Source organism: Agelaius tricolor, unplaced genomic scaffold, assembly GCF_023055355.1.
Source record: "Agelaius tricolor isolate 1412-34295 unplaced genomic scaffold, bAgeTri1.0.p SCAF_17, whole genome shotgun sequence".
Classification (NCBI taxonomy): Eukaryota; Metazoa; Chordata; class Aves; order Passeriformes; family Icteridae; genus Agelaius; species Agelaius tricolor.
The window spans coordinates 12,395,971-12,407,334 of NW_027269277.1; the positions used below are offsets into that span (position 1 = coordinate 12,395,971).

The 11,364-nt window shown below is 51.1% G+C and overlaps 1 protein-coding gene across 1 annotated transcript; it reads right to left on the reverse strand.

Moving 5' to 3' along the window:
- Positions 1-4,780: 4,780 nt before the first annotated feature.
- On the reverse strand, positions 4,781-11,119 carry HMGB3 (high mobility group box 3). The gene is given in 6 exon segments (XM_071442496.1): positions 4,781-6,270; positions 6,763-6,937; positions 7,444-7,583; positions 8,059-8,215; positions 10,957-10,987; positions 10,990-11,119. Coding segments are annotated over 6 exon segments (762 nt in total). The 5' UTR covers positions 11,105-11,119; the 3' UTR covers positions 4,781-6,126.
- Positions 11,120-11,364: the final 245 nt, after the last annotated feature.

Genomic DNA, 11,364 nt, shown 5'->3' on the forward strand with positions numbered 1-11,364 from the left:
TCTAACACTAACCTTGTCTAGGGGAAGGTGCCCCTGCTATGGCAGGGGGTTTGAACAAGATCATCTTTAAGGTCCCTTCCTACCCAAACAATTCAAAGATTCTATGATTCTATTTGGTCAGGTTCTGTTCCACTTTCAGACACATCCTTTGAAGAAAGGGTTCTCTTTAAAAGTTTTACTGACATCTTGATCTTTGAGCTTGGTTTGAAAAACTTCCTGGCAGCTTGCAAAAATTAAGTTACTACATGAAGCAACAAATAAAGCAACAGAAGACCCAGCATCTTTCCTTCTGCTCTCCCTGCTACTGGGGAGAAATCCTAGCCAGGAGCTACAGGTAGCAATGCCTTAACCAGCTGCAGAAGCCAAGCCCAGGGAGGATCCCCAGCCCGAGCTCTAAAGATAAAAAGAACAAAACCCAACCAACAGATCTTGTAAGAGAGTGGGAGACCAAATTGACCCTGCTTACACCTTTCTCCAGCTTCTTTTGCAGATCCATGTATTACTGCTGGCACAGCCAGGTAACACACAGTGAAAGAGCAATCACATGCTCATTAGCAGCAGAAAAGAGGCATTTGTCTCAAGCAATCCCTCAAATCACTTCATCCTGCCATGGGTATTAATTTTCTAAACTAAATAAAGCAAATTTTAAGCTTCACAAAGAAGCAGTTAAAAACACTTACAGGCTATAAGCTCTTACAACAACAAAGCCAGGCCATGTTTGATTAATATTTTTTAAAAGAGCATTCTTCTGACTTGAAATACCTGAGGGAGCTTTACAAGTGGAAGGGCTGGGAAGAAAAAGCAACTCTATCACTCACAGCATCACACAGGTATGGCTCCAGTGGTGTGTGACACCGGTGCAGAGGGGCTCCTCTGGCTCCCCAGGTGTGCCACAGGGACAGAGCAGGGGGCAGGAATGGAGGCAGAGCAGCACCGCTCAAAATCAACCACAAACACCAGCAAAACACCCAGCCCCACAGGGGCTCCCAGCTGTGGTTTGCCTGGCTGCTGAATTCAGCCAGAGACATGAACTGTGCCAGGGGACACAGTTACAGGACAGGCACCCCCTCACCACAGTGAATGCATTTTCATCTCAACAAAACCAATGTCTGCTTTCATTCACCCCAGCCTCCAAGGGTCTTAGCCCCACCCCAGCACCAGTTTGCTCCTGCACACGACGTTCAGGCTCCCCACCCCTGGGGAAGGCCCTGCCAGCCCTGCCCTGGCTCACCCTGCAGCCCTGGCTCAGCCACATCCAGGAGCACGAGCAGGAGACACCCCCAGCACACGGAGCTGTCAGCTCCAGCATGGCTGTGCTGCTTCCTCCTGCCTAATTTAGGGATCCAGGTGCAGGAGGGCACTCAGGAAAGAGCTCTTAGCAGCAGACAACTCCAATCAAGAGCATTAGCACATGCAAGGAGACATCCCCCCCTCCACACGTTGCTGTAGCACATAGAGATCAGATCTGCTGGAAGGGTGAGGTGTTTGCAGAGTGCTTTGAACACAGGTGATCAAATGCTGCCCAAGCAGGGCACACAGCAGAGCCCAGCCTGCAAAAGGGATGAAGACACTTCATAGGGCACAAAACCCCATCAGTCCTGCTGGTTATGCAGTCCCTTCCCCACTGCAAGCTGACACATTTAGAGAGCAACTGCAGGGTAAGAGGGTCCCCAGCACACTTTGTTTGCAGCACTGCTGTGATTTGCAATTCAGTTTATTGCATTAAAATGTGGTGCAGCCATAGCCCTAGAAAGAAATAAACATGCCACTCGTCACAGTTCCTCCCATTATCTTTTAGAGCAAAGTGAGCTTGGGTGAACATTCATAGAGGGGAGTCTGGGGCTTGTCAGAAGGCACTGCCAGAAATGCAGCATCGTGCTCTCACCCCACTGGAAACATCCCATCTCCTCTCCAAGCTCCCCGCAGTCTGCAGCAGATGACAGCTTACTGGGGACATGCTCCTCTGCTTGTGGAACAAGAGCCTAAGCCAGCAGAGGCAAAACAAACTCAAGGTGGCTGCCAGGATTGTGCTGGAAGTAAAAAGCCATTTACCTGCTGAGCCAGGACCAAGAGAAGCCCCTGCACCTTGCTGCTGCTCCTGCAGAGTTTATTAGGAGTGAGTAAAATTACCCAAAAAGAGCTGTTCAAAGGGAGAAGGTGTGAGAGATGCTCTGACTGTGTTTGTATCCTCAGTCCCACCCCCAAAGAAGACTCTCCCTGTCCTAGGGAGATATGCATTTGTACTGGAGTTTTTAATTAATTTTACTATAGAAAATTAACACACCCCTTCCCCACAGATGTGTTGGGGGCCTGACCCAGCAAAAACCATACTGCAATGTAGTTTTCCTTGTGACTGCCACAGCCATGCTGGGACTCCCCTGATGCAGCCCCTTCCTCCCAGGCTAAGTGCTCAGATTTGGCTCACACCAAACATCTCCCATATCTCAACTGAATTTTGGCATACACAGGCTGCAGAGCAGTGGGTCTGTGACTCTCTGGGTCGTGCTAAGGCTCCCAGGCTCATTTTCAGGAGAGGCAGATTCTGCCCTGCCCAGGGCAGCCCAGCAGCCTCGTTCACCCCACTGCCCCCCAGATATTTGACTGCAGAGCAAAGTGATGCACCTTAGGAGCAGCTGTGCTCCCAAGAGCCTGCACAATCCTGAGTGCAAACCAAACAGCACTGACCATGGGAAATGACCTGCAGGACATGGGTCAGTGCTGTCTGCCCCACACCACCATCAGATTCTTTCTCTTGATCAAAAGTTCTCAGACCTCTGACACCCCTTTAGGCATCCAGAGGGACCATCCCACAGAGCCAAGCCTTCCTCTGCCTCCCCCAGCACTAAGTGGGTTTTAACAGCTGCAGAACCAGCACCATCCCCTTTTCTTAGCTGAGCCCTGGTCCCTCAGCCCAGCTTCAGCAGGGAGAAGGGCACCAACACATCACATTTTGGAAACATAAGCAGTCTCACAGTCAGTTCTCTCAAATTCAAAAGTCTCTTCATCCATCCCCTCCCTTTGCCCAATCTATTTTATCCTTACCCTTCTCTACACATTATGGAGTTAATAAGGGACATATTTACTTGGGACTAAAGTTGAACTAGAAGTTTGAGTTGTGCAGCAGCACAAAGCAGAAGTGTCTTCTCTGAAACACCACAAGCATTTCAAAGCAGAGGAAAAAAAGAGCATTTCGAGGGTGTTCTATGAAAATAATGGACCTGGGTGAAATTAAGCAGTTCCCAATATTTGAGATGACATGTCAGAAACAAAACAGTGGGGGGGGATTATTATGTGTTATTTATATGCATTCCCACTATGGCATTCCTCAACAGCAGAGTATTCAGGGAAGAAACATCACCACTACATCTGCAGTACCCAAGTGTGAGTCCCTGGAATCCTGCACTAGGGCTGCATTGAACAGCATCCCCCAGAATGCCATGTTTTAGGTGAGTGCAGAGCAGCAGCAGGTAGTGCACTGTAAGGTGTGAGACCTTGATCAAGCTCTGAAACTTAAATGGATTTCCAATACAATGAAGACAAAGAGGTGTCAGCTCCAGCCCTCATTTGCTGATACTATCAATAGGGGCTCAGCTCACTAGCAGTTAATTCAAAGCCAAGCTCAATTTGCACAACAGTGATCTACACCAAGTCCCATATGTGGCTAAGGGGAGATTTTGCCAACTAGACAATAGAAACAGCATTAGAGCTCCTGAACTGATGCCATCACTGCTCCACCACTCCACCATTTTTCTGCTCCACCACTTCCCCATCAAATTTCCACAGGCTGGGATCTCCAGCTGCCTACTCCCTTGCATCAGAAGACATGCAGAAAGGGTAGCAAATACAGAAGTACCTATTTCTTTTCCAGATGCAGCTTTATTGAGGCTTTTAAAATGCAACTGCCCATAAAATAGGGGCAAATACCACCTTTTTGTGCAATAAAGATACTAAAAATTACCATAATTAAGCACTATAAAAGTATTTCTGAGTGACTCAACTGTCACTTAGCCTTAAAAACAAAAGTTGCTACGCTTCATGAAAGTTTTTTTAGCTCACTCTAATCTAAAAATTTTGCTTTCAGGTTTTAGTCCATCTCAACACTAGATCAGACTCTTGCTGGTGAGAAGTTGTCATGCTGTTGGGAAGACAGAGGAAGCCAGAAGTGCTACCCAATTAGGCAACTAAGCAGTTTTGACCACATTCTAATGTTACTGCCTGCAAGCCTGGACCCCATTAGTCTCGAAGTTGGCTCAAAAGCAGAGGTGGCAGCAGCCCATGCCCAGTGTTTGCACCTGTGAGTTCCTGTGTCTTCTGAAACCACCTGGGCACAACAGCTCACAGCTTTGCCTTGCTGCTAATGCAAGTGCCCTCACACCCCCATCTACTCCCCACCAAGCAAGCACTGACTGCTAGAGCCAGCCAGGAAGGAATTCAGGGTGCTGTGGGCTGCTATAGTTTTCCCAACTCATGCTGTTCCCATGCTAAGGAAAACCAAGGTGAAAGTCACCAGTTAGAGACCAGGAATTACCTTTCATGCGCCACAGAACACCCCCAGCTTGGATCTGGAAAGAAAGCAAGACTTTGACACAGCCAGCTGGTGACCAGAGGGGACAGAGACCTGTTGCTCCCCCACCCCAGCTCCTGCTGAACCCTGTGTCATCAGAGAAAGGACACAGAGCAAGTACCTGCACCACGCTCCTACTGCAGCAGGGAGTTAGACAGAGGCACCTGGCTCCTGCCACGAAACAAGAGGCTAGAAAAAACCACAAGTCTGAAACAGTTTAACACAGGACAAAAAAGGCACATTTTAATATGTACAGCAATGCATTTGGGCTATAAATTTACCCAACACAACTGAAAAAAATCCAAACTATGCTTTTATACTTATTCCATGGTGTCAGCCTCATTCCTAGCCACCTACCTTTCTCTGCATCTCTGAATGCTGCTATATACACACACAAACAAACAATTACGTCATGAATGTTCATTTAGGCTCCCAAGTTCAAGTAATAAAGTTCAAACTTGCATAGCATCTTATGCCACTCAGCCATAAACAGTTACGATTGCATATTAGCTGGAGCAGCCATCTCTTTCAATTCAGCCAGTTTTGGCTGGCCACCATTTTTTAAATTTTTTTTTTTTTTTTAATCCTTGAGTCAGAATGTTTCCTAAGTCACCAGCCCTGAGGGATGCCACAGACTTCAAAATGAACCTCTTGCTGTTGTTAAGATCCTCTTAAACCAGAAATTTAGAGTGTTGTCAAGAACAGTTTTAAAAATGTAATACTGTTTATTTTGCTTCAAAAACATTTCAGCATTCTAAACATACAAAAAAAAACAGAACGTTGCAAATTTGTTTAAGTACAGAGTGTTTTTGAACTTCAGTTGCTGCACTGGCTCTTCACTTAGTTGACGATGAAGAGATGTCTACAGTTTCAGTTTAAAAACTACCGCACTTAACTAAAAAAACCCATACACTTCTCATGCCAGCTGAACCCCCTTCCACAACTAAGAATGGCAGCAGAATGCTATTTCACTATATACAGAAAGACAACTTTAAGCTAAATGGACGCCCACTGTAGTGTAAATAGATCTACCCTCACAGTGCATGCTTTGGGCCATGGCACCCCGGGGAACGTACAGCCTCTCCAAGTCATCACTGCTCCTCTAAGGCATCATCACTCTAAGCATGTACCACAAGAATCTGTCTAGTTTTTACAAACTATAGATATGTACAGTTTATAACCCAGGATTTTCTAGCCAATAACCATATAGTAACACCACCTTACAAATTAAAAAAATGCTTGAAACATTTTTAAATGCTTTGTTACACCAACAGCAAAGTGCACAGAGTTAGGAGAACACTAGAGCGCCTTTTCATTTTAAAAATGTTTGGAAATATGTACAACTTTGATACAGTTTCAGGGTGCTCACTACACCCATGGCCACTTCATGTAAACCAGTTACAATTTCTAGAGCACTTTTAGAAACTACAACGCGATCGGAATCCAATTTTTTTTAATTAAGCCTAATAAGGGCAAGAGACACCATCTCAAATAAGAGGTGCTTCATTTATGGTGTTTCCCCTACTCTATGGTATTCACATGGAGACAAGTATTGTACAGTTTTATTCATCATCATCATCTTCATCCTCCTCTTCTTCATCCTCCTCCTCCTCTTCGTCTTCTTCCTCTACCTTTTTCCGAGCAGCTTTGGTTGCTGCTCCCTTTGCGCCATCAAACTTTCCTTTAGACTTGTAGTCTGCAACATCCTGCAAAGTCAAGGGGACGTCTTAATTTGCTCTAAGCAGCAAACACACACAGCATTTGTACAGCAGCAGGTGTTAGGGTAAAGGGACTGGCCTGCCCTGCTGCACCCCGGGGGACACAGCCAGCAGGGAGCACACAGCTAGGCAGACACCTCAGCATGCTCGTGGACCATGGAGGTCTGGAGCCCTGCACCATGGCCACTTCTCTGAGGAGGAGAAGAGAAGCCAGCCTCTCAAAGTTTCCTGATTATGGGATAAAGCTCCAGTAACAGCACAGCAGACCCTTTCTGAAGCACCATGAGCAGCCCCTGCTGCACATCACTGGGGAAAGCTCTCTCTCCTTGCTGAAATCTGCCTGTGGATCTCTACCCTGCTCTGCCCCAACCTGTGTAAAGCTCAGCTGTAACTATGCTGGGGCCAACTGAGCTGGGCCTATGTTAAAAAGCACAACAGAAGAGCTGGTACAGAGGAGGCACAAGCGACAACTCTCCTTACCTTCTCGTACTTCTCCTTCAGTTTAGCTGCCTTATTATTGTAAGGCTGCTTTTCACCATCACTGAGGTTGTTCCACATTTCGCCCAGTTTCTTCGCTACATCCCCAATAGATATGCCAGGGTTTGTGGACTTGATCTTGGGGCGAAACTCTGAACAGAAGAGGAAGAAGCCAGACCTTGGGAAGAAACACCAGAGGACAGTCAGCATTTGCAGCAGCACCCCTTCCTCCATCCCTCCCCCACAACACTGACACATGCAGAGCACACAGAGAAGAAACTTTTCTTTAACTTACAAAAGCAGACACAAGCTTCAACGTGTTTTGATTTTACTGAGGCCCAGGCCTGCAGCCTCCTTCACTCAATGCCCTTTATTAGTAAAGCATTTTGCATCCCCTCACCCAATTTAATCTTAAATACACAAGCCTCACTGTGACTCAGCCACTTGTGTCTTCCTATGAGACACTCCTATCACTATAAGAGTACCAAGTATTGACAGTTTGTGTCAGTGCCCTACATGCTCAAGACACAAGCTCCCTAGAAAGTTTACAAGACAGTATCACTACCAGTCCTGCTATACCAACACTGTGTCCCCCATCTACCTCCTTCCTGGAAATCCATGTCACATACAGGCTGTGAAAGTGAACCAAAACACTTATGCATTTAATCTCTCAAAGTTACTTACGGTGGTCGTTTTGGGGCGTTGGGGTCCTTCTTCTTCTTGCCACCCTTAGCTGGTCCATAGTCCTTCATTTCTCTATCATATCGTACCTTATCAGCCTTTGCCATTTCATCAAATTTAGCCTTTTCCTTGCTTGACATGGTCTAAAAAACCAAAACATGAGACATCAAACTTGTGATTACCCAACTGTTCAATAGCTGGCAAACTTTATGTAAACAAGCCATCACATATCAACTCAATAGGGGAGTTTCAGAACTTGTTTGTTTTTTTAACTGGACTGTCCTGTACGGGAAATCACAGACAGCAACAGAAATGAGACAAGCACAGTCAGAGTCCTCCTTGGACACACACCTGGAAAGAAGTAGCTGCTGAAGCGCATTGTTTGGGAATTGTAAAAAATGCCAGACTCTAGCAGAAGCATCTAAATGGGCAGATACACAAGGCTAAAATGTTCAGTATTGCTACAGGCTCCAGCAGCACCTGACCAATGGCCAGGTCAGCTTGCCAAGAACAGCACACAGACCAAAACAGCACCAGCTCCCTTCATGGTCAGACACAAACACATCATCCTAGCAGATACTACAAGAGGTTCCTTCAGGAAGTCACAAATTAAGGTACCTTCCACCTCTCTGAGCACTTCTTGGAAAACTCTGCAAAGTTGACTGGAACTTCTGGGTTCTTTTTCTTATGTTCCTCACGGCACGTCTGCACAAAGAAGGCATAGGCAGACATCTTGCCCTTGGGCTTCTTCGGATCACCTTTAGCCATCTTGACTCTGCAGGGACAGAGGAAAAAATAACAAATAAGTGATATTTAGATGAATGCACACACTGATGTATGCATATACACATGGTGTGTGTATGTATGTATTTATACACACACAGACACCCCTTCATCATCTTCTGACGTGATGCCCCATCAGAAACACACCCCTTTCTTTCCCCTGACACCTCTTACCATCCCCAATACCGAGACTGGAATTATTCTCCCTTGATACTTGGGTTGCAGACCAGCCAAGAGAAACTAGTCAGTGGATTTAAGTGTTACATTAATATATATTTACATCATGTCCAAAGACTGGAGAGAGACTATTAAATATACATACTTCTACCTATTAAGCCTTATATATGAACTAATATAAAGCATCTGTTTAAGTTGGCAACCACACTGTGGCTGGAGTGGCATGCACAGTGCAGGCAGTGACTTATCCCTTCAGGAGCTGGAGTGTATGCCTTAGCAGCTGCAGGTAAGCAGGCAGGACAAGTTGGTTGCCCCGAAAAAGTGCAATAACCTTTTATATATAAAAAGGGCATAAACACGGGCTGACTTTAACCACAATAGGACCCGTGGAGCTCTGCGAGGTGAGTTGTGCTTGCTCTTGCTCCACCAAGTGACACATGTTTGAGGCATAGTGGTCAGTGCAAAGATGCAATCGGCAAGTTACCGAAACGATGGTGCTAACTTTTGGGCTCCATTTCTTTTCCTGCTTCCGTATTAAATTTTCCCCGCTTAACAAAAAATATCTTAAGTCCGCAACAGTATTTTCTATTTACAGCTTCTAAGTCCCTTGAAAATTTAATTTTTATTAGCACAGCGTTAATATTTAATTGCGCCCATTAACCCGCCAGGTGCAGCCAAAGTGGCCGTGAGCCGCCCTGCCCGCTCCGGCCGCTGCCGGGACAGCGCTGCCCCCGCGGGGGCGGAAAACGCGCGGTGGTACCGGGGCCGGGGCGCGGAGCCGGCCGCACTCCGAAGTTGGGGGCGAGCGGCCCGCGGCGGCCGGTCCGGTCCGGTCCGGTCCAGCCCAGCCCGGCCCGGCCCCGCTCCGCGCCCCTCCCGCATCTGCGCCCCCCCAAGGTCACAGCGGCGGCCGCGCTCCGCGGCGCGGGCACCTGCGGCGGGGCCGGGGCCGGCGGGGGCAGCGGCGGCTCCGCCAGACGCCAATAATTCATCTTCCATTTTGTGAAACGCCTCCTGATGAAAGAAAGTGCCCCTGAAATGCGGTGGGGCGGCGGGCGGGGGGCGCCGGGGGGCCGGGCGGCGGCCGGGGGCGCGGGGCGCCGGGCCGGCCCCGGGCGGCCGGGGCAAGCGGCAGCGGGAGCGGCGGCGGCCGCGCTCCGCGCCCAGGGCCGGCCCCGCTCACTAAGATGGCTTCTCCCGGCGCCGCCGCCGCCGCCGCGCCGCCGAACAAAGCCGCGTTCCCCCTCCGCCGCGCTCGGCCCCCCGCGCCCGCCGCCCCCGGCAGCCGGCCCCGCCAAAACGCCGCCCCCGCCGCCGAGGGGCTCCCCGCTGGCCCCCCGGCGGGCGGCGGGGGCGTCGGGGCCGGGGCGCGGGCGGGAGGCCCCCCCCCGGCCCCTGCCTAGCGCAGCGCTCTCTAACAAAGGCTCCCGTGCAGCCATTACCGCCGCCGCTACGCTCCTCCGCGCTGCCAGAAAAAGAGTGCGGGGAGCCCCGGGGCGGCCCCCCAGCGCCCGTCCGAGGACACGGGAAGGTGGGGGGAGAGGAGCCGGGGCGAAAGCGAAAGGTTTGAGCCCCCGGCGGGGCACCGGGAAGGAGATTTTCCCGGCCGCGACCCCCCTCCCCATCCCTGTGCCGCTCACACGTCTTTCTTCCCTTCGCCGGGGCTCTCCAGCGCCAGCCATATTAATGCCCACAGCACGGGCGGCGCGGCGCGGGGAAAAGGCGATGCGGGGCCCCGCCGCGGGCGCAGCCCCACCAGAGACACCTTCTCGGGCAGGGGAAGAGCGGCGGAGGCAGAAGCGAAGGAATCGGGGGAGTTTGGAGGCGGCGGCGGCGAGAAAAAAACTGCTCGGCCGGGACCGCCGGGCGCAGCACGCAGGGTTTATCCCTGTCAGATGCTAAAGCGACAGCCATATTAATGCAGAATAAACAGCGGGCACGGCACTGCGCACGGCCGACAACTTTCCCACCGCCACCAGCCCCACCGAGCCCACCCTGGGAAAGGGGCACATAAAAGCCGAGGGCGCCGCGCGTTTTGCCGTGCGACATTAGGAGGCGGCAGAGAAAAATCCCTGCCCATGCGGGGGAGAAGAGGAGTTAGTCCCGGTGTAGTTGCTGCACCAGCCATATTACTCTCGGCGGCACGGGAGCCCAGCGCGGAGCTCTGGGGCTGCACCGGGGGCAGGTGGCCCCTCGGCAGCGGGGGGAGCTCCCGGCGGGGCAGGGCAGGACCATGGGGGACAAACGCTGCGCCTCGCCCGCTGCCCACCGCCCCGCCAGCTGCGCACAGCATCTGCCCCGGCACCGCCGATCCCCGCCAGAGCGGCGAAACAAAGTTTTGGGTGAATTTCCCGATTTCTTTCTAATTAGAAAAAAATAAAAAATCAAAAACTCGGAGGAAAGAAGAAACGGAACACAACATTAAAAAATTGAAAAAAAAAAAAGAGAGAAAAAAAAAAGCATGCTGGAGCAGGCAGGACAGAGGGACGAAGGCGCGGGGGCAGGGCGGGGAGGGGGCAGCCGCCCCCCGAAAAGTTGCGGCGGGGCTGCACGTACCTGTATTGTTCGCGGTAGTGTGGACAGGAGCGGAGCGCAGGGCACGACGCGGGGCTCGGCGCGGCTCAGCCTCGCGTTGGCTGCCTACGAGAGCGGCCTGATTGGCTGCGGGGCTCTGCCGTTTAAAACAACCTCCTCGCCCGCTCATTGGCGCGGCGCCTCATGAATATTAAGCGCGGCCGCGCGGCGGTTGGCCGGCGCGGGTGAGGTCATTCATTCAAAAAGAGCGCCCGCCGGGGGGACCGCGCCGCGCGGCCAGCGCGTGCCGGGGCGCGGGAGGGGCGCGCGCTCCGCGGAGCCCCCGCCTCGTGCGGCGGAGCCGGGACCCCCGGGAAACCCCCGGGGAAACCGGAAACCAAGCGGGACCCCCGGGGAAAGAGGCACCGAGCGGGCACCGTGGGGCTCCGG